Consider the following 27,805-nt stretch of genomic DNA (forward strand, 5'->3'; position numbering starts at 1 on the left):
CGATGTGGTCTGCAATGACTGAAGGAATCGTAACTATATCTCCATTAATGGAGATTCCGGGTACTGAGGGCACATTCTGTACTCCGACAATACGGCGGAGTTTTGTCCACACTTGTGATGACGGAGTATGTGCCGTGATGGATGACACATACTTTTCCCACGTAGCTTTCTTACTTTCTCGAATCAAAAAACGGGCCTTCGCGCGCTGACGCTTAAATGCGATATGATTGGCCATCGTAGGATTCCGACGATAATGCTTAAAAGCCCGTCGGCGATCACGTATGGCTGCTGCAATTTCGTCCGTCCACCATGGGACCTGTTTCCGGCAACGAATACCGGACGAGGAAGGAATTGTTTCCTCTGCAGCAGCCAAAATTCCAGTAGTAATGGAAGAGACGGTGTCGTCAACAGACTCCAGCATATCATCAGCCATCACTGCGCGTTTTGTAAATTCTGGCCAATTTGCCCGCCGAAGTAACCAGCGCTTGGGTACTCTGGACTGTCTTTGATTCAAGAGAGACAGAATTATCGGGAAGTGGTCACTATCACAGAGGTCGTCGTGAACTTGCCACCGTAGCAGGGGAACTAGCGCACGGCTACACAAAGTGACATCCCAGTGTGAGAATGTGCCATGCACGCTACTGAAATGTGTCGGTTCCCCTGTATTGAGCACACAAAGATCAAATAGGTTGATCATTCGCTCGAGCTTCCTCCCCCTAGAACAGGAAGACGGAGAACCCCATAGTGTGTCACGGGCTTTCACATCCCCCAGCATGAGGAAAGGAGGAGGCAACTGAGCGATCAAATCTTGTAGTGCATGCATATCAAGGTTATAATCCGGTGGAAAGTACACGTTGCAAACCGTTGTCATTACTGGCAACGGAGTGCGAACTGCAACTGCATCTAGCTGAGTACGGAGCGGTACTTCTTTGCTGAAGATGTCGGAGCGAACTAGGGTACAAACGCCCCCAGTTGCCGCGCCAAAGGATGATCATGCTAAGGAACCGAGTAATCTATTGGAACACCTGTCTGAAATGTCAAATAGAGTTTGTCAATTGTTATCGGGGGCCGCTAGTGCTAAAGCTGACCCTGTTCAAACTGTAAACTTAGCTGAGGAAGAGGATTCTAGTAAGGCTATTGAGAGTAGGAAATCTGTGACTACTCAACAAACATCGGCCCCATCAGAAATAGGGTCTGATCATCTAAGACAACTTCCACTGTTATTTTTTAGCAATGCAGTGTTTGATCCTTCTCTCAACCTTCAATGCCGCCCCCCATTATGTCACCAGGTTTCAGCAGCTTGCCCCACCCCTTAGCCACGTTGCTTAAGGGCATCTCCAAATTCTCCATTCATTTGACTAATGAGGTAATTTCATTTCTAAGATTCTTAGTCGAGATTCACGACCATGCTCCAGTATTAGCTCTCTCCCACTCCCAAATTCTTCAAATAATCTACCACTATTCTGTAGGTGTCCTATCGCACAAAATAGTAAAAGTAATAGCTGATAGATCTTCAGTAGAAGACTTCCATGCCCATCTTCTGGCTAACTTCATTCTGGCTAGAGCCATGTCATCTTTAATCCAGAAGTACTATTTTCGAGTACAGGGGTTGGACGAGAACCTTGCCGACTTTTATTCAAGATATAAAGTTCTATAGAAGGGTATTTGCTCTTCATTTTCTAGAAGATCAAATTGTCCAAACTGTATTTGAAGGAATCTCTCTGCCCTATAGGTCATACCTATGTTTCGTCTCTCGGCCCCAAACCTTCTCGGAATTAGAGGCAATGGCAGTGTCAGCCAAAGGAGTAAGGTACGCTGACACCTTACGAGTCATCAGGGAGCCCCCTCCGTCATCTAACACTTCTTGGCCACCACCTCGCCGAACATTTCCTAAACGCAAGTGTTATGCATGCGGATCAACGGAACATCTTAGAAATAAATGCCCCTTGGTAAAATGTAGTGGTAGGTCCGTCCCAAGGTTGTTTCAAGTGCGGGTCATTTTCCCATCTTGCTAAGAATTGCACTTGAAGTAACAGCACACCATCTTGTTTAACTTCTGTTGCTGCCTCCACGAACCCAAGTGATAGGAAGTGACTAGTGCCCTTGGCTGTGACAATGTTCACCTTTAGAAGATATTAGAATCATTCCGTATTGACAGTTTTCACTTTACAAAGGTGAAAAAACGAGTGTATCCTCCTAATTCAATACATCATATATTCCATCATTAGACGGAATAATCAAATTCAAACATGTTTCGGCTTGTTTGAGCCATCTTCAGTGAAGAAAAAAAAGTGGGGGGGGTGAAATAATTTACATAATCCAAGCTAAAAAATGCCAAAAAACATAATGAAGGAACATTTAAATTGTGAGAGGGGTTCAAAAACTGATCTAAATCGATGTTAAGATCTTGCATTATGAGCAAAAAGGCACTTTGCTCAACGTTCTCGAGAGCATCCACATCAATTTAGATCAGTTTATGAACCCCTCTCACAATTTAAATGAAGTCAACGAGAAAAAGAAAATTCTACTTGAAACATTCATTCCATATATTTGTCAGAACTTCCATAAGATAAACAAACCCCGGCTCCATCTCTCCAACTCACCACCACTCCCCCCTCCCCACACCAGCCCTGCACCACCCCTTCCCCCTCCGATCCTTCTATCCTCGCAAACACAGCTGAACCAACAATAGACTCGATTGCATGAACAAGTTATTATTTATAAGCTTCATGTCCGTATTGATTGGTATCACTATATAGAAATAATATGAATCACCACCTTATCAATACACTATTTTATTTACTACCAAACTGGTAAATAGGGTCAATACCGGTTTCGACCCCTATGGGGTCATCCTCAGTTGACACATATAAATATCTATAAAAACATCACATATAATAGTTAAAGTTTAAAATTGATGGGTCATTAGTATACTGGTAAGTACATATGCATGTATTATGGAATTTATAAAATTGTTCTATTAGAGCTATTATGTAGATTTTCTGTTTCTTTGTAAACAGTATCAAAAGTATTGTATTGGATGTGGTTCATCCATTTGACAAAATGCTAGTGGATTGAATATGTACATTTGCTGAGAGGTACATGCTATTCTATTTTACAATTTTTGTTTTACATAATATGGGGTAAAATTATTACATTTGCACATATATGGTGATATTAGGTACAATGTAGGGTGTTAAAGAGGTACTATTTGAATTTTCAGTATCCTGATTAAGTTTGTTCTATTAGAGCTATTATGTAGATTTTCTGTTTCTTTGTAAACAGTATCAAAAGTATTGTATTGGATGTGGTTCATCCATTTGACAAAATGCTAATGGATTGAATATGTACATTTGCTGAGAGGTACATGCTATTCTATTTTACAATTTTTGTTTTACATAATATGGGGTAAAATTATTACATTTGCACATATATGGTGATATTAGGTACAATGTAGGGTGTTAAATATGTACTATTGAATTTTCAGTATCCTGATTACATTTCATGTAGTGGTTGTAAAGTTTACTGATTCACTTGTTTAGTTCAGTTAAATGCATAATGACCTTGTTGGTTTGAATTCTTAAAATTAAAATGTTGGTATGTAATACCTAGTTAACATGAATCCTTAATATTAATATATAAGTTTGTAGCAATAACACCAACATATTATAACGATCAGAAACATAGGTTTACAGACATCAGTAATGATATGCAAATCCTCAAAATAAACCCAAAAAGCCCCTTGCTCAGTATACTAGAAGAATTTTATATAAACTTAGACAAACACGTTAATCCAAATTCCAACTTAAACGATAACATAGACAGAAATAATATTCTTTTTCATATAGTTATTCCCCTCCTGAAAGATTATTATTTAAAAAGAATAGATAAACAAAAATCCATAAATACAAATCTACCGCTCCAAGACCTCCCCTCCTTTAATCCCACTCCCGTTACAAGTGCTCCACCCATCCCTTCAAGCCTCCCCTCCACCGCCGTAAACTATAACCTCAGAGCAACACGCTACAGATCTCAACAGACAGCCATACAGAGCACACGATCCTAACAGCCAACGTAAGTAATATGATATATACTTGCCACTACATTCTTTCGATACATTATCTCACACACTTATTATTTCTACTTACAGATATATTAATTTACAACACGTCTCCACGATACAACCAACGTACAACCTAATTTAGATATACGACATCCAATATGCACTTCATCTCTTAATGATGACCTACTCAACCTGTATTCGACACGCGACAAGATGAGAACATTTTCTCAATGATATTCAAGATTTCCAACTACAACAGCAGTATCCTACATAATTACCAGTTATTACTATAATATATTATGCAATTTCACTCGTAACGCGTACACCATGTGATCGATCCTATTCAAGTAAACATATATTTTAATAGACCTACAATACAACAACCTACAGTACTGTCACCAATTTATATTTATATTTCATTTAGATTTTTTGAAGATGCACATAGCACCACATATCAATACCATTATCTAATGTATTTTAAATAAGTATTTCATACCGGTTTTAGCCCCAAAGTTTTATCTTAGCAAGACTTTTATATGTCTAACAAAATAAAGTGTCAAGACACAATTCTATTTTAAGACTGAAAACGGGAATAAGAGGTGCTACAAACTTATATATTAATATTAAGGATTCATGTTAACTAGGTATTACATACCAACATTTTAATTTTAAGAATTCAAACCAACAAGGTCATTATGCATTTAACTGAACTAAACAAGTGAATCAGTAAACTTTACAACCACTACAAGAAATGTAATCAGGATACTGAAAATTCAATAGTACATATTTAACACCCTACATTGTACCTAATATCACCATATATGTGCAAATGTAATAATTTTACCCCATATTATGTAAAACAAAAATTGTAAAATAGAATAGCATGTACCTCTCAGCAAATGTACATATTCAATCCATTAGCATTTTGTCAAATGGATGAACCACATCCAATACAATACTTTTGATACTGTTTACAAAGAAACAGAAAATCTACATAATAGCTCTAATAGAACAAACTTAATCAGGATACTGAAAATTCAAATAGTACCTCTTTAACACCCTACATTGTACCTAATATCACCATATATGTGCAAATGTAATAATTTTACCCCATATTATGTAAAACAAAAATTGTAAAATAGAATAACATGTACCTCTCAGCAAATGTACATATTCAATCCACTAGCATTTTGTCAAATGGATGAACCACATCCAATACAATACTTTTGATACTGTTTACAAAGAAACAGAAAATCTACATAATAGCTCTAATAGAACAATTTTATAAATTCCATAATACATGCATATGTACTTACCAGTATACTAATGACCCATCAATTTTAAACTTTAACTATTATATGTGATGTTTTTATAGATATTTATATGTGTCAACTGAGGATGACCCCATAGGGGTCGAAACCGGTATTGACCCTATTTACCAGTTTGGTAGTAAATAAAATAGTGTATTGATAAGGTGGTGATTCATATTATTTCTATATAATGCATGAACAAGACCGTTACTTTGAGAAGGCCAGGCCGTTTGAGAGGATAACCACCTTCTAAACACTGTAAGTTTTAAGCTTTCTACACACCCATTCCACACTTTTTTACTTATCAGCCCAAGTTTCTCACACAACCTCTTCCCCCCCCATTACAGACTGAAACTTCATTGACGGTTTCCACTAGGTCACTTACAGTTTACCATGGATCTGTCATCTCCCTAACACAGCGTCTCAATTTTATGTTGCGGCCCTTCCAACCTTTTATAATAGGGCAAACCAACCAGCCTACATTATGAAACGATAATTAAGAATGGGACCGTTAGATTGAGAAGATATTGAGAATGCCGCTGTTCTAAACCTTTAAATTTCATTGGTGTTTTTCCTTGTCACAGGCTTTTCGCCTGCACGTTATGTCAGGCTTGATTTCTCAAAATTTTTTGCTCCTGCTCCCCTCATAGCCAATTCAATGTGATGGGCCTCTACAAAGACAGATATTCTGCCTGAATTTTCGACAATGATTTCATCCTGTTTTGTACTGTTACAAAACCAATATTTTGTAAACTAAGAGATCCGCAACCTCACTATGTGCACTTATTGTTCATTTCGATCTGTATCATTTGTTTTTATTTCTTTTCTTCTTAGGATAACACAGTTTTTAGTTTCAATTATGTTTTGTATTAACCCCTGTTTCACTGAATTTTGTCGCAGTGAGTTGCTTTTTGCTCCACATGATGATGTAAATATTGTATATTGTGCTAATCTTGTTTCCGTCTAGGCTCTCTTTTATTTTTTCATTTGTTCCTTCATTATGCTTTTTGGCATTTTTTAGCTTGTATTATGTAAATTATTTCAACCCCACCCCCCCTAATTTCACTGAAGATGGCTCAAACGAGCTGAAACATCTTTGAATTTGATTACTCCGTCTAATGATGGAATATATGATGTATTGAATTAGGAGGATCCACTCATTTATTTACCTTTGTAAAATGTTCACTTTCCCGAGGCTCAGCCCCCATTAAATCAAGGAATGTATCCTTCAAGAAGGAGACTTCTTCTAATTCATTATTTGAAGGCCCTAGGGAATGCCTTAGAATTATTGCAGAGACCCAGGATTCGCGCCATTTCTGAAAATTGAAGTAAATAATGAACGCGTCACGGTTCTATTAGATTCAAGAAGCGGGAGTTCCATTATTTCCGAAGAGTGGTATTCTAAATTAAAAGCTTGTTGTAAATTTCCTGACTATCGTTTCTCTTCTATTAAATGTGTTTCGGCAAACTCATCACCATTGGAAATTTCAGGCTTCCTTTTTGCTAAAGTTTGCACTTCAAAATTTACTTGGAAAGTGAAGTTGTTTGTAGCTAAACAATTGTCTTGCCCTGTAATATTGGGGGCCAATTTTATGTATCATTCAGGTCTTGTGCTCGACCTTCAGAGCAAGTCGTGCACATTCAAGTTTGCTAGTAACATTAATATTCCTTTGTTGAAATGTAATTCTGTGTCATTTGCATCTATTTCGCCTATCCATATTGAGGTGTCGTTAGATCTTAGGCATCTACCTAAGGACCAGGCTGAAAGTATTAGAAGGTATTTTCAGATACTCTTGGCGTCACTGACCTTACTGAGTACAAGATTGAATTAACTGATTCTATTCCCGTTAGGTTTCCTCCTTATAGGCTGTCCCCACCTGCTCTTAAGGAAATCATCGATCAGATGTTGAAGGATGATACTGTTTGACCTTCCAAGTCGACATATTCATCGCCCATTTTTCTTGTACCGAAACCCCAAGGTGGTTTTAGGCCTGTGATTGATTAAAAGGCTTTGAACCGTAAGGTTGTGTTACAATCTGTGCCCCTTCCAGATATTCACTCTTGTTCTTTACGATCTTAGATCTTAACCAGGCATATAATCAAATACCTCTGTCCGCCTCCATGGCTAAATGGTTAGTGTGCTGGCCTTTGGCCACAGAGGTCCCGGGTTCGATTCCCGGCAGGGTTGGGAATTTTAACCTTAATTGGTTAATTTCGCTGGCCCGGGGGGCTGGGTGTAGGTGTCATCTTCATCATCATTTCATCCTCATCATGACGTGCAGGTCGCCTACGGGAGTCAAATCAAATTACCTGCATCTGGCAAGCCGAACTTGTCCTCGGACACTCCCGGCACTAAAAGCCATACGCCATTTCATTCAAATACCTCTGGCAGAAGAATCCAAACATCTAACCACCTTTGCCATGGATTGGAATCTGTATGAATACAACCGCGTGCCTTTCAGGCTCACCGCGGGCATGGCTGTTCTTACTAGACTGCTGGATAGGGTCTTCTCTGACATCAAATTTAAATATCTTTATCATTATCTCGATGATGTCATTGTGTTTTCGGAGACCTTTAGAGAACACTTAGATCACCTGCAGGAAGTCCTCAATCGCTGGGTTGGCTGTCAAATTATCAAAGGTAGCTTTTGCTAAACCTTCTATGTCGTTCTTAGGGCATATTGTGTCGCCCGATGATGTTTCTATAAACCACTCCAGAACGCAGGCTATTCGTGACTTCACATCCCCCCTAAGGACATCAAAGGAATTGCTAGATTCATAGGCATGGTGAATTTCTTCAGGAAATTTATTCCTAACTTTGCTAATAGGGCGACGCCCCTAAACTTACTTTGCACGAAAGGTATTTGAAAGGGGGCCGTCGCAGCAAGCTGCTTTTGAAGACCTTAAATTAGCTCTTTGTAATGCCCCTGTATTAGCTATGCCATATTTCTCTAAGAAATTCATTGTCCAAACTAATGCCTCTTCATCTGCTGTTGCTGCTGTCCTTCTTCAGGAAACAGAACTCGGCCCATCGCCTATGCGTCTCGGACCTTATTGGCTCAAGAAGCCAAGTATTCTATCTATGAATTAGAGGGTTTGGCTGTGTTTTTCACCCTGGAGAAGATCTACCTTTATCTGGAACACGTCAGATATGAATTAGAGACAGACAACCAAGCCTTTTGGTTATTAGCTAGGCCTCGTACTGGATGTATCGCCCGTAGGGCTATCAGGATCTCAGCATTCCAATTTGATGTACGACACATTAGAGGATCAGAAAATGTAGTCGCAGATGGACTAAGCTGCATGTTTTCTAATGAGGTCAAGACCAGTGAACAGGAAGATAGCTGTTCTCTTTCCATGCTCATACCTTCTAGTATTAATGCTATTTTGATGGATGCCCCTATGCTATTTCGTGACATTGAGAAACATGAATGAGAAGATCCAGCACTGGTCCCTATTATGGAAACCCTTTTGTCGGGGGAACATGTCGTCCCTTATATGTTGAGGAACGGGGTTATGTGTTGCCCTTCAAGGCACGATCAGAAGATGAAAGTAGTTGTTCCAGCGGTGCTTGTGCCTATGATCTTCAAATACTATCAAGAGACCCCATTAGGCAGGTATTTAGGCATCTTCAAAACTCGAGAGAAGATCACAGAAATGCTTGTTTGGAAGAGTATGGATGGCTATGTTAGAGAAATGGTTAAAGCTTGTAAATCTTGCCTGCTTAGTAAGCCCACCTTAACTACTAAGCTAGGTCTATTGTCATCACATCAGGCATCTCGCCCCATGGAGCGTTTGTACATAGACTACGTCGGACCCTTCCCTCAATCAAAGGGGAACGAGAATAAATTTATTCTCATATGTATGGACAGCTTCACTAAATTTTCATGGTTATTTCCGACTAAGCTGGCCACCGCTCAGTCTACAATTTTTTGCCTTAATACTATCTTTGCTTCTTTTGGTCCCTGTCAAAATATCATTTTTGATAATGAGAATGCTTTCAACTCTAACTTATACCGACAATTCTGTTTGGATCTGTCCATATCCCATGTAACAACTTCAGCTTATTACCCTCAACCATCTCTGGCTGAGCAGGTCAATTGTAATCTTGGATCTGCTTTGATAGCCTTTCATCATGAAGATCATTCCAGGTCGGATACTTCTCTGCATTGGTTATCCTTTGCTCTAAATTCGGCCGTTCATGAGGCACACAAGCTCACTCCTGCCTCTCTCATGTTTAAATTTGTTCTCAACACGCCGCTGTCTAATCTTTGGTCATTCAATGACATATTGCCAGAGACAATAGATCCTGATAATACCAGAGACCTATGGAAGAAGGCTAAAAGTAATCTTAAGGCTTCTCATGAAAAGGTTAGAGAGAGATATAATCGTGGATGTAGGCCCACCAATTTAAAGGTTGGAGATCAAGTTATCGTTAAGAATTTTGTACCTGCAGGCAAGCTTGCCCCCAGATTTCATGGGCCATGTATTATTTTGGACTTCTTAACTCCTGTCACTCTTTTGGTCAGCAACCCAGCCACTGAGAGGATATTTAGAGTCCACCTTTTGCAGATTAAACTGGTATAATATTTTGTTTTGCAGTATAAGCCACTAAGTCATGGCAGTAAGAAACCAGTTATATTTATTTCAGTTTCAGTTCAGTAACTTAATTTTTTTTATCAGTTTGTAAGGCATATGGGGAGGCCTTCTGCCCCACCCATATCCATCTAAGGGTAGTATGCATGTACATAATCCTGTACAACCTTCCCCTCTAGTAAGGTTTATTTTCTCCCGTTGCCTGGCTGTCATTACCTTACACTCCGCCTCCAAAACTAAGCCTGCAATTCACATACTCATCCTCAATGCAGCCCGTCTTATCTGAACCTGCAGCTTAGAAAAATACACAACTCTCGCTCTCGACAAAAACAATTTCTGTCCCCAAGTAAATGACTGTTTCAGTGCCCTCTCCGTCATCTGCGGCCATGTCTCAACATCTGGCGAGGGATACTGGCTTGGGGTAAGGGCCCACTCTGCTCTGGCCCAGTCTCCTGCATAACGGCGTATTGAAACACCATCCTTTCCAGCGAGGGCTATGGTGCGGTAACCCAACCGCCTACCCATCTTGGAGCAGTATCTCTATATCTGGTCTGTGGCAACCATCACCACGGCTACCCCTCTCAAGGTAGCGGGAGAGATGTATCTGAGGGTACTTAGGGGGTCTGGGGGACCTCACCAGGGTATCGGCTACGGCGGCTGCTCTTGCCGTCAAAACCTGAACTGTATATCTTGTACTGGTACAGCTCAAAGAAGACTTCAAGACTTGTTTTCGATGTAATTTCTTACATATGAACTTTTTCAAGAAAATTTCTGTCTGTAAAATAAAACTTGAATTTTTTCTCTAACAAGCAAAATTTTAAACTTTAACGCTGAGGAGAGACTTTAAAGGAGGGAGGTGTGTACCGGGAGGTACATCTGCCCCGTTCATTTGAAGAATGACATCTGATATATGAAGGTCGCAACAACTAGTGCAAAAAATTTGGACTTTTCTCTACAGATGTCTCAACCAAAAAAACTTGTTTTGCCCTCTAGTGCGAAGAGGAACTATTAAAATCCTAAGCATTTTTTTATTTTAAGGGTTCCTAAACAGGGTTGATTATTCTTTGTTTTTGGTATATCACAGTTTGCTACATTTCTATCTCTTTCCGCCAACTTAAGATGTTGCCCAATAGAAAATTTTGTGTATTTAATTTTCAACCAATAATCGTTTTATTGTATCTATTTAATTATCCAATAAAATTTGGAGGTGTGTCGGGCCTTAGCCCAGAGCTCTTCTATAACCCTCCTCTCGGGTATAAAAGCTGGCACCTTTTCGAGCCACTTTGTCTTACTGATCGTCCAGTCTAAGTGTATGTTAATAGAAGAGGCGGGGGCGTCTCGTCCATCATCGAATATTCCAGCTGGTTAAGGTAATGGCAGTCATTTTATAACTATGTGATAGCCTCTGAAAGCTAGCTCGAGGGGAAGGTTTCCAATATTAATAATGTAAACTTAAATTTCCAAAAATGTAAATTTCTACTTCTAATGTAAATTTCAAACAAATCAATAGAACTTAGCTGAAATCCAGGAATAGAGAGTGTGTTACCCTCTCGCGTTCCCTATGAACTTGATTTTGAGGTGACTATGGTTTCGTAACCTGTTTCAGTTTCAAATCATTGTAATTTAAATTTTCTCTCTACCTAGTCACCTTGGTAGTTTAGGCTTAACCTCTGCAACTTTGGGCCAAAAGCCCAAATAGGGTTTTAATCTATAATTGCAAATTTCAAGAAGTGCAAGTGTTCGCCTCCGTCTATTTTGATTTGGGGCCAGTAACTTTAGCCTGTAGTTTTTCCATAAAGGTCTGGTAGAATGGGTACTCCATACCCCTGTATCATTTCTTTTGTGTAAATAGGCAGACTGTTGAGCCTAGAAGACAGCTAATACGGTCTTGTTAAATGTAGGTTGGACCTAGAGAGGTCTGGAAAGTGTAAATTTTATTGAGCAAAGATGTTATAAATGTAAAAGTTGAAGGTTGCCTTGAGGAGGCTGTAAGGGTATAAGGTTTGGAGCGCAGTCTCCTAGATAATTTTATAGAGCATAGATGCTGTTTCTATTCATGTAGAGATGTTAATGTGAATATTGAATGGTGCCTTTTGGAGGGTGGTAACATTGTGGTCTCCTAGATAATTTTGTGCAGCAGAGTGGATGGAGCAATAGTGCTCAAGTAACATTTGTAAAATTGGGAGCTTTAAGCTCAGATTGTTAATTGGCAATTTTTGTTGATCTGTCTCACTTTGTACCTAAGCTAGTGAGCTAGTTCTGTACCTGAAATCTTGTTCTGTTGCTGAGCGACTTGTTTGGTTAAAATTCAGCATCTGGAAAAAAAAAACAGCAAAAAAAAGAAATATAGCTCGGATTTTAAAGTTTGAAATTAATCTTCTGATTGCCTCATATAGACCCATTCATGCCCGCACCTTCTTTCACCTCTGTCCACCACGGTATCCCCGTAACAGAAACTACGTCACTTTCCTGTAAAAACTTATTTCGGCTCAGTAACTTTGTCAGCTAAGTATGCCGAAAAATACACTACAAAGTCAAGCTAAGTAACAACCAATTACCTGTAGTTTTTAGTTCTCTAATCTAATTAAGACACAACAGCCAAGGATGAAAAATTTCTGGGAGGAGAAGAGAAAGCAAACCAGTAAACCAGTTATTTCCTGTAATCAGAAGTACACCAAAATTGGAGGAGAAGAAGAATATTCACATCCGATACAAAAGCGAACAACTTGATGGCAAAATTCCTTGTTTTTAAATCATCCCTTGTTATTTGGTCACTGGTATATGTAGTAAGTGTTTGTCTTGTGCTGCATAAATGACCATTAGGCCTACTACTTTCCTGCTATCTGCAATACATTGCTTGCCACAGCTCATTTACTTTCACAGTCCTAAAAGTAGTGTATAGCGTTATCTAATTGGACCATTTTATTAGTTTAAGATTTCTGAAGATCTTCATGTACTGGCATGAAAAGGTACATACCTTCTTAAAACTGCGCAGATTCTTCTATTTCCCTACCAAGAGTGGCACTGATTTCTCCATACCACTTTCATTGCAGCATAACAGCACTATTAGTCTCTCTTTACTGGCATTTCTCACCCTTGAACATGTGCATTTTATCAGGAAAAAGCTCTGAAAGAAGCCCCACTTCATTACCATTAAAAACATCATCAAGGTTATAGTCCTTTAAGATTTCCAACAGTGTTGTATCTCTCCAAGTCCGAATGGTATTGATGTTGACACTGGCAGCCTACCAATGTATAGATTTGTATGAAAGTTTATGCCTTTTTTAAAAAAAAACCTTCAAGCTATCCATTAGATGCCTTGGAGTTATATAATCCCATTTTGGCAACTAAATGTGATGCTTTGGCTCAAATCACTGTTCCATCTACAGCAATATTCGAAGCCCGAGCATGTTTAAACCATTTCACCACAACATGTTCTAAATCTGGAAACTGGCTTTTAACAGCATGTTTCATTTGACTGCTTCCTCCTGTCAGACAAACATAGTCAATCTTCTTCCAGTTGCTTATAATTACTGTGAAATTCATCATAGGAATGGCCAATATCTTGGTGATTTGCACATGTTTCATGTGTGGATTAGTATCTACTTTCTCAAAGAAGTTTAATTTTTTGTCATTTTAGGCCTAATTTATGTATTTTGTTACATAACTCACTTACGAACATAAAATTAGGCTCCAACATGTTGTACCAATACTATTTTGATCGGTACTTTACTCATAAGTTGACTACCGTATTTCATTGCCTCATGTCTACCTCAAAAGTTTTGTTGCTTACCTATCCTTATGGTATTTTACCTTTAACGTAATCTTTTCTATTGGGGCTAGTCCTTTCTTACTTTTTATCCTAGTGAGTACTCCCTACACATGTTATTGTGGTTAAGATGACCTTAACCCTAGTTCCCATTATCTATCGCCATGTATGCATGATCTATTAGGTTCAGGACTCCTGTGTCTCACTGTCACATGACATCATAGTTGCCTGACCATTCATAACGAGTCAACTGTCAGATGCTGTTTGCTTGTGCTGTGAGTAAGATGTGTTTTAGTGGTGCCGCGTTTCTGGGCTCTAATATGAGCATGTTTCAAGAGATAAGGGTCATGATGGACCATTGTTGAACAAGTTCTTGTTTCCCTTCTCAATTTTCTATCAGCAGCAATGATTCCTTTCCTTTAAATTTACATGTATGAAAATTTTACCTCTGTTGGTTAATTCCTACCAGATGTATTTACCTATTATTCTGGTATTTTATGTTGATCATCAAAGCTGTAAGTAAGATATTATGATCACGTGTGTATTCGTAAGTATCCATCGTAGAGAATCATGTGGTCTTTAGATCGACAATTCTTACATGGCGGAGGGTAACGCATCTCTATCCATTTAATTATGATCTTGAGCTGGAAACCGCTGGTAAAATTGTTTGCTTACTTGAAGTTCACCTTGTCTAACATTAACTTGATTTGTAATTTACTCTTTGAATCCCCCACAGGGTTCTACTAGAATTATGTGATTTAATTGTACGTGCCTTATTAACTTAGAATAGGTAATTGATTTACACCATTCTGGAGATATTGCCTAGATCTTAATTTCTTTTTTAATTATTATTTTATCTCTTTGCTGCTGATTTTAATTTTAATGTAAATCACTTTATTTTTTTGTTGGGCAATTTTCAGTTGTGGTAATGTAATACTTACTCATATAAATTACACCAACTATGCATGACTACTTTGGATCGATTCTGCAACTTAGCATAGTTTTGAGTGTAATGGACTTGCATGTCAAATATGATAGGTGGTGAACTATACCCTTAATCAAAAGTTTTGGCTTTTCAAGAATTACTGAAACGTGTTCATTTATCTCTCAATAAATGTAATTTTCTGCAAAAGAACCTATTAACCAAATCAACGTCCTGTACCACGTCTGATTAACCTATCATTTGACCTGATGAATCGTAACTATTTTCTATCCATATTGATTTTCTTACCTTACTTTGATTAATACCTATATCTGAGTAAACCTAAAACTGAGTTTTCATTCAGTAAGTTCGGTTGGTAAATCTCTTAGTATCTTGTTGATTTTCACATCCGTGCTCAGTAGGATATTTAAGTTTTTTTTATATTTTTTTAAAAATCTGCTCCTCTTATACATTCTTTTCACATAATTGAGTTGAACTTATTCTTCTAGTGGGACTTTGTTTAAAGCTGAATGTTGCAATTGTAATCTGGTACCTTGTTCTGGTGTGCTGATATTTTGTGGATTTTGGTGCGTGATTTTCTATTTTGTGTGTCCCGTCTCAATAAAACTCAGCAATATGTATTATGGCGAGCTTACCCATTTAATTAATTCTATTTTCCCTTAACGATTACTAGAACATCAGCTGAGCTACTGTTGTGGAATCCAAACCACCATACCAAAGGCAGGCTTGGAGGTGACACTGCCTGTGCTGTAGGCCGACACACTACCATACTATGCAGTCCAGGGCCGTGAAATTAAGTTCTCTACAAAATCCTTATCCAGGCTAGTTGGCGCTGGTGTGTGGTGTGAGCAACGTGGCCGGGAATGCTAATTTAAATTCCTTATGGCGGGAGTTATGAACATACTAAAGAGTGACATCAATGCACTATTCAGGTTTCTTCAGCATGTATTTAATTGTACATGGACTGGAATCTTGGAATAATGGCATAATAACCAAGGAAACACGCTAGGGAGGGATGTCTTAACCAGTTTCAACTGTACAAAGTTTCAAAGGGTATAAGGTAACTTTTTCCTCTGAATTGCAAGATTTAAATTACTAAACTAGAATTTTTAGAAATAAATTCATAGAAACAATAATACTGTATTATGAAATTCAAGCTGAGTACACCATTAAAAGAGGATGTTCACATGAGCAGTTTTGAAAAATTAATACAAGCAGAAGTCATCCTGTCCTTTGATGAAATTTTATTCAACAGTACTGAAGATGAGGATTTATTTATACACAGTATAAACAGTTTACTCACCTCGATATGATGAGCGACCACTGAATAAGCTTTCACTATAAGCTCGGTTCAGTACAGTGCTACCTCCAATATTGCGACCATGGTACCACCGCTGCACCAGATATCTCATTCGGTGTATGGCAACCACTACAATTGCAGCTGATCTGGAAATTCAAAGAATATTCAAATTGAGAGAGATACCAAGAACAAGTTAAGGGGGGTTGGAATACCCTGTCTTTCCATGGTTACAATTCTGAAATTATATCCTAGTTTCTCTCAATTCAGTCACTAAATTGATGTAGCCACTTAAAGTCATGATCCCCTATAAGTCCTCAATGGCCTCTTCAGGTGGAGCAATTGGGCAGTTATCTTCTACAATCCTCTGTATGTCTATTGGTCTCCTTCAAGTACCATAGCCAACCCACTGTCATTTGAAGGTGACTGTTCTCTCTAGGATATCATTAACCTTTGTGACTGTCATCTGCCCTCTTACTGTCTTTACTCATGAAACTCAATATTGGCCTTTCCATACCCCTTCAGCCTGTTTCAAGTTTTCATTTTGTAAATTCATTCAGTGTCCTAGTCTCACAGCCGTAAGTAACCACTGGGAAAATGCACTGATCATGAAATGTTTCCTTCAGATTTATGGCAAATTTAATCTGATGACTGTCGAATGCCCTCTATAGCTTGATGAGTTAGATTTTATACTTTGCAAGTTAGCCAAAGATCAATGTATTAAATAAGCAAATCTAATTTTGAAAGTGTTTCTTTTGCTTTTATAGGTTCTGTGATTTCTCTAAATTATTTTAAAAACATCTGTGAAAATGGGAATTTTTTGTTCAGTAGTTTGTAAGACACAGGGACACATTTCACGGAAAATGTCAAATGCTAGAAATTGTGAATAGTAGTAATAAAAGGCAGGGCAGATAACTGGACCTGGAGAGAGCATATGGGCTCACAAGAAACATTGATGACAAGAAGTGCATCTCTTAGAACACCAAAATAAGACACTACAACACTGTGGTCACAACAGAATGCCTTTACACCAGTCAGTGCCTTGCAACAGACTAGAAAAGCTGATATTGGGCGAGTTGGTCATGCGGTTAGGGGCACGCAGCAGTGAGCTCTCATCCGGGAGATAGTGGGTTCGAACCCCACTGTCGGCAGCATTGAAGATGGTTTTCCGTGGTTTCCCATTTTCACACCAGGCAAATGCTGGGGCTATACCTTAATTAAGGCCATGGTTGCTTCCTTCCCATTCCTAGACCTTTCCTGTCCCATCGTCGCCATAAGACCTATCAATGTCGATGTGACGTAAAGAAAGAAAAAAAAAAGACCGGTGGTTCTAGAAAGGACAATCCTTACAAAAGTAATGGGTGCAGTCCAGTCTGAAGACGGGTGGAACTCTGGAGCAAAAAAGAAGTCTGCTGGAAAGTGGAGAGAATCTCGGACAGCATGAGGAAAAGGAGGCTGACATTTCTTGGACACCTGTACACAATGGACAAAAACAGATTAACGAAACAGGTATTTGACTACCTCTGGAAAAAGAAGGCCATTATGGTGTGGATCAAAGCTTGGAAAGATCTTGAATGGTCCAAGATCCTGGAGGTCCAAATATTGGCAAGAAGAACATTTTGGAGCAGAGTACAAAAACCGGGAGTGTTTCAAGTCAAAAGAAGAACACAGACAGGAAGGAAGAGCATGGACAGAAGGGCAAAGGCAGCAAGTCAGTGAACATAAAAAGGAGAACTGGAGATAGCAAAAACTCCAAAGAAGACAAAATGAAGTTGTAGTATAATCCTAAGGGATCAATTCGCAAAAAAGTATGGCCTCAGCTATCATGTACTTCCCCTCAATCTGATCTCCGGGAGGGGATAGCATCGAGATCAAGATAAAGACATGAACATGGAATGTGCTCACACTATTGCAGGCTGGCAATATTCCTTAGCTATTCTTCTTATGACACTGGAGGTATGTGCAAGGTTAATCAACTAAAAAAAAACCAGCTCATACTTGGCAGCTGTGATTTGTCTATCAATTTAAAAGCTATATACATATGGTGGGCCCCACCTATTATCTGAGGTCAATGGGAGCTGTACTGGAATATGGTGATGAATGAGGAGGGGTGGAGAGAGAGAGAGAGAGAGAGAGAGAGAGAGATAAACCAGGACGAACTGTATTTACCCTGATCCAGCTACTCTGGCTAAATGGGGGTGACAATGATGATGATGCCTCATTTTGTTTCTGTTTGGTGTCAGTATTATAGAAAAAGAAACCAACTCAGATGAAAATAATTACACTGCACAGATAATTTCATACTTTTCAGAATCGTACTCTCACTTTTATTTGAAAAATTGTGTACGGGCTCAGCAGGAATATATATTACAAAACTTACTTGAATCGTGTGCGAGCTGATCGGCGATGCCTATGATGTTGCTGGCAATGCGCACCTTCAGGTTCTCCAGCCAGTTGAGCCAGGCGACTCAATGTGGTAGCTTCAGTCTCTTGATACCCTCCAAGTGCCACAAGTAAGTATCTCTTCTGCCATGCCAAAGCCTTGCGATAGCTCTCAGCACGTAGATACTTGCCAAAAAGATGCCTTACCTAAAATATTTACACAGTCAAATCTCTTGTACATAAATGATGTCAATAACGGCTTATTTTTAGCGGATTAAATCAGAGGTTTTGGAGAACTACACTTATTCGAACCCACAATCTGTAAATATCCTGTGATATACCTGTAGGTGAAACATGGGTTGTAAATATATTAGCTAAATAAATAAAATTTTTAAAAAAGCCCACAATCTTGGGAAGTCAAAACTCTTATCAATGATCCACAGAGGGAGCTATTGTGAATAAAAATACTTCAACAGAAATAAATATCCCTGAATTACAACATGATGAATTATTATTATTATTATTATTATTATTATTATTATTATTATACAGTAAATACTGACTTTTCAACACATTAACACTTATCTGAATTTACCACAAATATCTAGTCCCACCCATAATGTGGATCATTTACATAAAATAAGGTTAAAATAAAAACCAGTTGAGTGCCATTGCAACAACATCTTTATATTATGACAAATCAACATATTCAACATACCATGCACTTTTCCACAATCACATATCTATTTATTTATTTATTTACACTGTTTATGCTTACATTGGAGCACCAAAATCAAACCTTATACAACAAAGTCTTCAAAGAATATAAGTTTAAACTTTTTCCTTTCCCAAAACTTCTTCATTCTGGATGATCTTGCAGCCCGTTCTTCTGCAGATATAACATACTGTTTACGCTGCAATATTTTTAGTGATAGTCTTGTGTACTTGTTATTTAGAATCAGTTTCTCTTCTCTATTTTCAATGTGATCTTTAGTTATTATCAATTCATTTAAATCCATTTGTATTTCTTTAACCCACGTTTTTTGTTTTACTATTACAAAAGAAATCAAAAAGTTGTTTCATGAGTCTAGTATTTGGTAAGCGGTATACGTGTCCAAAGAATGCAATCCTCTGCTTTCACATTGTGTCAATGATCGATTCACTTTCCTTGTAAAGTACTGAATTTGGTAAAAGTCTCCACTGGCCTTCAATCCATATCTATATTATAACACAAAGTTTGCAGGTAGTTGGTTGGATGATCTTCAAGTAAAATAAATGAAATGGGGCACTGAGAACCTGCCACCATTACTGTAGTATTCTTATTGGGAATACTGATTTGTTATGCCCCACGTAACCTTACATTTACACTGTTTCATGGCAGCTTCCCTAAATAATATGGAAATATGCTGAATTGGTGTCACACATGTTATTCACTTTCCACATTACTGGCATTATGCACGTAACAGATATTAGCTTTAATATAACAAAATAAAGCAAAGTTTCATTACTGCTGCAAGACGATAACTTTCACAGATGATATACAACATCAATAAATGTGAAAGTAAAGGGTGGCGCACGAATAGTTGACACATTTAATTTTAGAATAACAACTTTATTTTTCACAGAACTCTAATGAAATTTTAGACACAGGCAGCTTAGACGCTGGAAATATATTTCACTATATCACACATTCAATGTGACCTCCACTGTAGTGGACAACCTCTTCAAGACAAGTACGCATGTTTCTGATTACTTTTCGGCACAGGTCTTCATGAATTTCAATGCAGAGCTGCACAATACCAGCATGCATTTCCATGCGGCTTTGAGGTCTTGAAGCAAAGAGCTTTTCTTTCAAATAGACCTACAAAAAGAAATCACAAGGCTTTAAATCTGGATTTAAAGGAGGCCAGAGGAATCCGCCATTATTGCTGTACTGTGGGTGAGGGGGAGACATTACACGATCACCAATTACTCCCCTCAAAAACTCAAGAATATCGTTAGCTGTGTGAGGTGTTCCACGATCTTGCATAAACCACTGCGTGTGAATAGGGATAGTGATAATTTGGGGCAAGAATTAATTCCCCAGCATGTCCTTTTATCGCTGTGCATTAACTGTCTGAATGAAGAAAAATGGTCCAATTAACCCATGACTTGACAGAGCTACCCACTTTTTCCCCATACGCGTTCTTTCGTGAATAATGTAAGGTTTTTTGTAGCCCAAAACCACACTTTTTTTTTTTTAACTGCCCTGTTGAGATGAAAATAGGCTTCATCAGAGAACCAAGTGTTAAACAGTACTTCATCTTTACCTTGAGTCCATAAAGTGTACTGCAAACTCTTCTGCCTGTGAAGATATGTTAGCTTGTGTAGTACAGTCATTTTGTACGGGTACAATTGAAGGTCACCGTGTAACATACTTTGAACTGAATGGCACGATATTCCACTTTCTCTTGAAGCCCTCCATGTTGACTTGTGTGGGCTGCGCATCATGGCAACCCTCACCGCAGTGGTTTTCAGGAGATCGAACTGCTGGTGCACGTGGTTGCTTTTCTTCCTTTACACTGCCTTGTTCTTCAAAGTTTCTGTATAAGCAAAGGATGGTGTTCCTTGCTGGTGCCCACCTAGTCTGATATTTCCATGAAACAGGGAAGGTGTGTGCAAAATTTCAACAACATAGTACATGAGTTGCATTTTATATTTGCTTTTCAAATGTGTCAACTATTCGTGCGCCACCCTGTATATAGGACAGTCTCAGTATCACCATGAGAATGAGTATCTGAATGTCACAATCAGAATATACGTCACCGTGACTATGTCAGAGTGTTGAAGTCTTAGGGTGCTTTCAATATATATATATATATGCCACAGGTATGCCTTAGCTGGCAAGATGAAGTGTTCACAGTGCACTATGTCTTCTGGTATTAGCTAGAATAAATTTGTTACTCTCATTGAGCTGTCTCAGTCTCATCCTTGGCTTTGACAATATGAAAGTGACCGAGGTATGAGTGATGCTAGTAATACCATTCCTTTTACAGCCAGTCCCTGTTATGAATGGTGTGAAAATATTGCTCATAGGGTCGGGTGGCGCATGCATTTCAGTGGGCTTGCCAGACTGATGTGTAATAGCAGCTTCTGGCTTGGTGAGGAAAGCAACGGGAAACTGCCTCACTCCTCATTTCCCTAGTATACCTCTTCAGTGATGCCTAAACTATCTACGACAGCTCTTGGCGGAGCTGTGGAGGATCAAACCGCCTTTGGGCTGAATACCCAACATACGTACTTACATGCCACAGGTCCACGCCACGTGGCCTTTACAAAAGCCCCTGTAATGAATGCTCTGTGTTGACAGTCTACTGAACATCATCCATTTTATGGTACACAATACAAAATTTGAAACATCCTTACTTCCTACTGGTTACATACACTTGAAAACAAATGATTAACACTACATCTCCATAATAAACTTATCAAATATAGTTTTTACAAGTCATATTTTCAGTCTCATTGTGACCACAAGTACAAAATTAGAAGGAATTTTAGCAGAAGCGATTGGGGTAAATTTTCTTTCATTGGGAAGGGCGTGAAGGAGTGGAACAGTTTACCAGGGGTAGTGTTTGATCCTTTTCCAAAATCTGTACAGATATTCAAGAAGAGAATAAACAACAACAGAGATAATGAATTAAATGTTAGAGGGCATTCGACCAGTGCAGGATATTGTAAATAATAAATGTGTGTGATTAAATTAATTCCATCCCCTGGTCTAAGGAGTTTGGACAGCCCAAGTAGGGGACTGCCTGTAGGGGTGAAGTACAGTGGGGACTTCGAGGGCCCTGGGACCGCTACGGTAGCTGTGAAGGCCCTTCCGGAACTCTGAAAAGTGGTGGCAAAAGGGGCTCTGGTTAAGACGCAGCAGGTCGTTATGCTACTTAGGTTCCAAAATGGGTAAAATATAAATATGTAAATAAATTCAATGTTAATTTTAATCTTATACTAGTTGTATAGTATTATTAGAAGTAATTTCACATACCGTACTGTATATGAGTTGACTATGTTTGTAAGATATTATAAGTAGAATTTTGTAAACAATATAAATTTATTAAGGATGATGTGTGTGTTTAATAGAAAAAATTATTAGCGTAAATTGTATAATATTGTATTCTAGGAAAATTTTCTTCGTCTCCTGTTGATTTAAAATTTAGTGCTTGACAATAATGTATTTTAGTGTACCATTTGCCACCGAGGTAGACACCTCATTTGCAAATAAAGAGATTTTGATTTGATTTTGATTTGATGATTAGATGATTACACACCAGGATTTCAGGAATATCTCCCTCCCTCCCTCTCCCCCCCCACACACATATATATTCATTTTGTCTGTACATTGCTCAGAATTTAAAAAGAATGGTATTTCTGTATTGGTCGTGTCCACAGTAATAAGGAAATGCACTTCTTCATTTTCCGTCATCTCTGTCTGTATGTACGCGCATCATGAAAAAATGGCTGAAGATAATTTAATAATGTAAAATTGGGGAATGAAGCACTACGATATAGGCTATAAATAATTTCATTCATGCTGAGTGAAATGGTAGTTTAGGGGAAGGCTTAAAATTTCATTCTCAAATATCTACGTTATTAGTGGCCCTATCGATAAATTACCATGTAACTAAAGTTATATAGAATTAAATTTCCAATCATTTATTTCTTATACATTTTTACCGTACTGCCCATAACAGATATATTAATGAATTTTGATTTTTGGTTCCAAGTCCATATCAATGCTGAACTATGAGAAACTGCATAAACAGAATTTAATCAAAATCGGTATGTGAAGTTTGGGAATAAGGTACTACAGTCTAGGCTGTAAGTAATTTTATTCACGCTAGATGAAATGATAGTTTAAGGGAAGGTACCTAAAATTAAATTTTTTAAAGACCTATGTTATTGGTCCTATCAAAAAGTATTACATGATAAAAGTTACAGAGAATATAATTTCAGGTCATTTATGTTTTACCCAGTTTTAACATACCGACTATGATAATAGAATTCATGAATTTACACTTTTGTTGCTTAGTCCATATTAACGCCGAGCATTGCTAACACGGAAATATTGTTTAATCGAGTTAGCTGGCAATGTTTTTGTCATGATTGTCTTCAAGTGTAAAACCGTGTGGTAATCGGTCCATATCAACAAGAAAAATTGTGAAGATGATTATAAAAAATGAGAAAAAATTGTAAAGGAACGATTGCTTGAAGAATAAGATAACAGGGAGTCATGAAAGAATGAAGGATTCCCTTTAAATTGGATGTCCCAATATCACAGAGTTAGAAGAAAAGTAAATGTGAAGGCCTACCAATATCCAAAGCTAAAAGAACTGATCAACAATAACATTACATTGACCATTGTTGTGATGTGATTTGACTCTTCTGCTGCAACTCATCTCCGATTGATGGGATTACTGCAGCATCCTGAGTAAAATAGCATGTCAGAATATTAAGAGAACCAGGCGAGTTCGTCGTGCGGTTAGGAGCGCGCAGCTGTGAGCTCGCATCCGGGAGATAGTGGGTTCAAACCCCACTGTCAGCAGCCCTGAAGATGGTTTTCAGTGGTTTCCCATTTTCACACCAGGCAAATGCTGGGGCTGTACCTTAATTAAGGCCACGGCCGCTTCCTTCCCATTCCTAGGCCTTTCCTGTCCCATCGTCGCCATAAGACCTATCTATGTCGGTGAGACATAAAGCAAAAAAAAAAAAAAAAAGAGAGAAAATATTAAGAGATAAGAATTTCATAGTGTTCTGTATTGAAGTAAGTTCATTATTAAGTTAAAAGAAGATGTGAAATGGTTCACCTTTCAATACTATTAAAATAAGAAATGTAAGTGTACATTCCTATTTAATTAAAATTGGTATCAGTTTTGACCAGTATTCTTGGTCATCATCAGCCGATCACAAGTAAGTGTAAAACAATGCACAGATAAATAAAATGTGAAGCTAACATAATTCTGTTAGTGAAGCACTAAAATCTTTAGGGAGCACTGTGCGTTGGAATTTAGTCAATCACAAATAAGAAGCACAGGCAAAAAAATGTGAAGTTAAGACGAAACCATCAGATGCAGTTAACGAAGCAATGTAACACACTATGGGGCACTGTTTGTTGAATTTTCAATGCTAAGAAGAAGTCTAAAATTAAATACATATTTTACAGTTTCAATTCAAAATACACAGTATAATTTTAAGGATCAGCACTGCGTGTCGATAGTTCTAAAAAGCATGAAGGAGCCGTAGATCAAATGCATTAGTAAGACGTGTTAGAGCACTGTGCGTGAAGAAGTCTAGAATCAAATAAGAATTTAAATGTAGTAAAGAGCAAGTTCTTGAAGAGTTCAGTTGCAGTTCATAAAGCACTGTTTAAATTTAGGGATCAGCACTGTGTGTCAATAGTTCCAAAAATCATAAAGACATTGTAGATCAAATATGTAAACATAGTAGGAAGCAAGTTCTTGAAGAGTAGCAAGACGTATGTGTCGATCCGCACTGCTTCCAGAAGTTAGTGGAAATCCAATAAAAAAATTAAAAAAAAAAAAGATAAAGTATCAAGTTTTAAATGCTGATATGAGTGAAATAGTAAAATATAATTGTATATTATTTGTCGAAAGAGATATAATTAGTTAAGAAATTCGTATGTTAGATGAATGGAATTCTTGAAACATATGACATAGAAAAAAAACAATAGTGATGAGAAAAAAAAATACTAAAAAGCGCAAAATTGGAACAGTTTAGGAACGTAATGAGATAGCATGCTATATCTTGGAGGTAAAAGTTAAGGTCGATCTTAGAATAGCGTGAAGTATAAATTTGAAAGTTACAGTAGTCTAAAACATTAAATGTGTTAGAAAATGTCATTCAAATAGGAGAGTGAAAAAAGAGCAAAGTAATAAGAAAAAAAAGTAGAAAAATAATGAATAAGATGACGGGAAGAGTAGGGAAATAAATGAGGAGGTGAAGTAGTTTAAGGTGGATCAGGAGGAAGGGTTGTAGGAAGTGGAAAATGTTGGTATGAACTGTATAAGGTTTGGAAAATTGAATTTGGGTTTGTAAACTTAGCATTTTTGAAAAAGCGGGTAAGGAAGTCAAATAAAATATTAGGTTTTTCAGAAATGTTGTTTAAATTTAAATTGGGGTTGAAGTATTGGTCGAGAGGAATAAAACAATTTTCAGTAGTGTTTAGAAGGCGGCCTTTGTTAATAACTTTAAGTATTTTGATGTCTTTATCAATACTGGTGAAATTATGATTAGAATCTTGTATGTGTTGTCCTATAGCAGAAAATCTGTTGTATTTTATAGTGTTGATGTGTTCAGAGTATCTGATATTACAGTTACGTCCTGTCTGTCCGATATACAAAGAGCTTCAGTTATTGCATTAGAATCTGTATACTCCAAATTTAGAAAAAACATTAGATTTATTAATTGATTAGAGTTGTGTAATAAATCAAGATTTCTGTTATTGGTTCTGAAAGATATATTTTCATGTTGTGTTTTTTAAGAATGTTGGTGATTTTATAAGCGTTTTGAGAGAAAGTAAAAGGTGGAAAATGCAGTGGGTTAGGTTTTATCTTTTGTTAATGTAGATTTGGGGCGGTGTTTGAATTTATTAATAATACAGTTTATGAAAGAGTTGTTAAAGCCATTTAATTTTGCAATAGTACAGATGGTGTTTAGTTCATTATTTAAATATTTTTTTAGACATTGGAGTGTTAAGTACACGAAAAATTAGGCTGTTATAGGAAGCTTGTTTATATGCTTGTGGGTGTACAGAATCTTGCCGAATACAGGTTGCTGTTTGGGTTGGTATTCTGAAAATTTTGTAAGTTAAAGAAAAAGGATATCTGGTAAGAATTGAGTCAAGAAAATTAAGGGTTTTGTTATGTTCAGATTCGAGGGTAAATTTGATATTAGGGTCAATGTTGTTAAGACCCAACCAATAAAATCCAATGTCTGCTTAAAGAAACCTTAAAAAAACACCTCTTTTCTCTTCACAGATCAAGAAAAAACCAAATTACTAAACATGAACCCAGGCCTACCTACTGCCAAAGCCATTCCCAAAATTCATAAAACCAACATTCCGATCCGACCTATCATCAATTACAGACATAGCCCCTTTTACAACATTTCTAATTTCATCCAAAAAAAAAAGTATCAAAAATTTACATTTTTTTATCTCCTCCTCCTCCTCAAACAAAGCTCCATAGTGTGTTACAGTGCTTCGTTAACTGCATCTGACTGTTTCATCTTAACTCCATACTTTTTACCTGTGTTTCTTATTTGTGATTGACTAAACTTCAACGCACAGTGCTCCCTAAAGATTTTAGTGCTTCATTAACACCAACTAACAGAATTATGTTAACTTCGCATTTTATTTATCTGTGTATTGTTTTACACTTACTTGTGATCGGCTGATGATGACCAAGAATACTGGATGAAACCGGTACCAATTCTAATTAAATAGGAATGTAAACTTATATTTCTTATTTTAATTGTATTGAAAGGTTGAACAATTACATATCTTCTTTTAACTTAATAGTGCCTGAATATTGGCGGAAATAAGCTGGGGAATTAGATAACTTTGCACATGCTATACGATTGTCCCATCAAAGACAGGTACTACTGCTTGTATATATTTTCTGAAAAGACAAAGATTTTTATGCTGATCTTAACCAGGTGGCTCAAGTCTCACTAGTCTAACATTTAATTTACAAAGAAGAATATAACATACAACCTAAATTTTTTTTTACTATTTGCTTTACGTCGCACTGACACAGATAGGTCTTATGGCAACGATGGGATAGGAAAGGGCTACGAATGGGAAGGAAGCGGCCGTGGCCTTAATTAAGGTACAGCCCCAGCATTTGCCTGGTGTGAAAATGGGAAACCATGGAAAACCATCTTCAGGGCTGCCGACAGTGGGGTTCGAACCCACTATCTCCCGATTACTGGATACTGGCTGCACTTAAGCGACTGCAGCTATCGAGCTCGGTCAACCTAAAATTAATGAATATAATACCTACATATATAGAATACAACGGGTGTCTAATTTATAAATATTACCTGACACACCTCCCCATAAATGCCGATTACATCTGAATAAATCTTATAGCTATTATAAATGCAAATTTTTACAATTACGATTCGGTTTCTGGACCATCACCGTACTATACAGTCCAGAAGGTTTATACATGAAAAGGTTCATTTAAAATAAAACATTTTTATGTCATATTTTGGTTTCAGACAACTGAGTAATAAGATTTCACAGCTAGAGGTAACAAAGAAGCTTCCCCTGAAAATGAAATATTGTGGTGGGAGCAGAAACTGTTGAACACTAGATCAATTTTTGATATAAAAAGAGAGGTTGTACATCAACACAACTGGAAATAAGTTCACTGGACAAAAC

At 37.6% G+C, this 27,805-nt stretch overlaps 1 protein-coding gene across 2 annotated transcripts in view; it reads right to left on the bottom strand.

Moving 5' to 3' along the window:
- LOC136857675 (golgin subfamily A member 4) overlaps window positions 1-27,805 on the bottom strand; it is a 443,088-nt gene that overhangs the window by 11,803 nt on the left and 403,480 nt on the right. For both annotated transcript variants that reach the window (XM_067136518.2, XM_067136517.2), the window contains 2 exons: window positions 18,359-18,567; window positions 15,985-16,127 (listed from right to left, as the gene is read on the bottom strand). In XM_067136518.2, the coding sequence (XP_066992619.2) occupies window positions 15,985-16,127; window positions 18,359-18,567 (352 nt within the window). The remainder of the gene's footprint in view (window positions 1-15,984; window positions 16,128-18,358; window positions 18,568-27,805) is intronic.

This window comes from Anabrus simplex, chromosome 1 (genome assembly GCF_040414725.1).
Source record: "Anabrus simplex isolate iqAnaSimp1 chromosome 1, ASM4041472v1, whole genome shotgun sequence".
Lineage (NCBI taxonomy): Eukaryota > Metazoa > Arthropoda > Insecta > Orthoptera > Tettigoniidae > Anabrus > Anabrus simplex.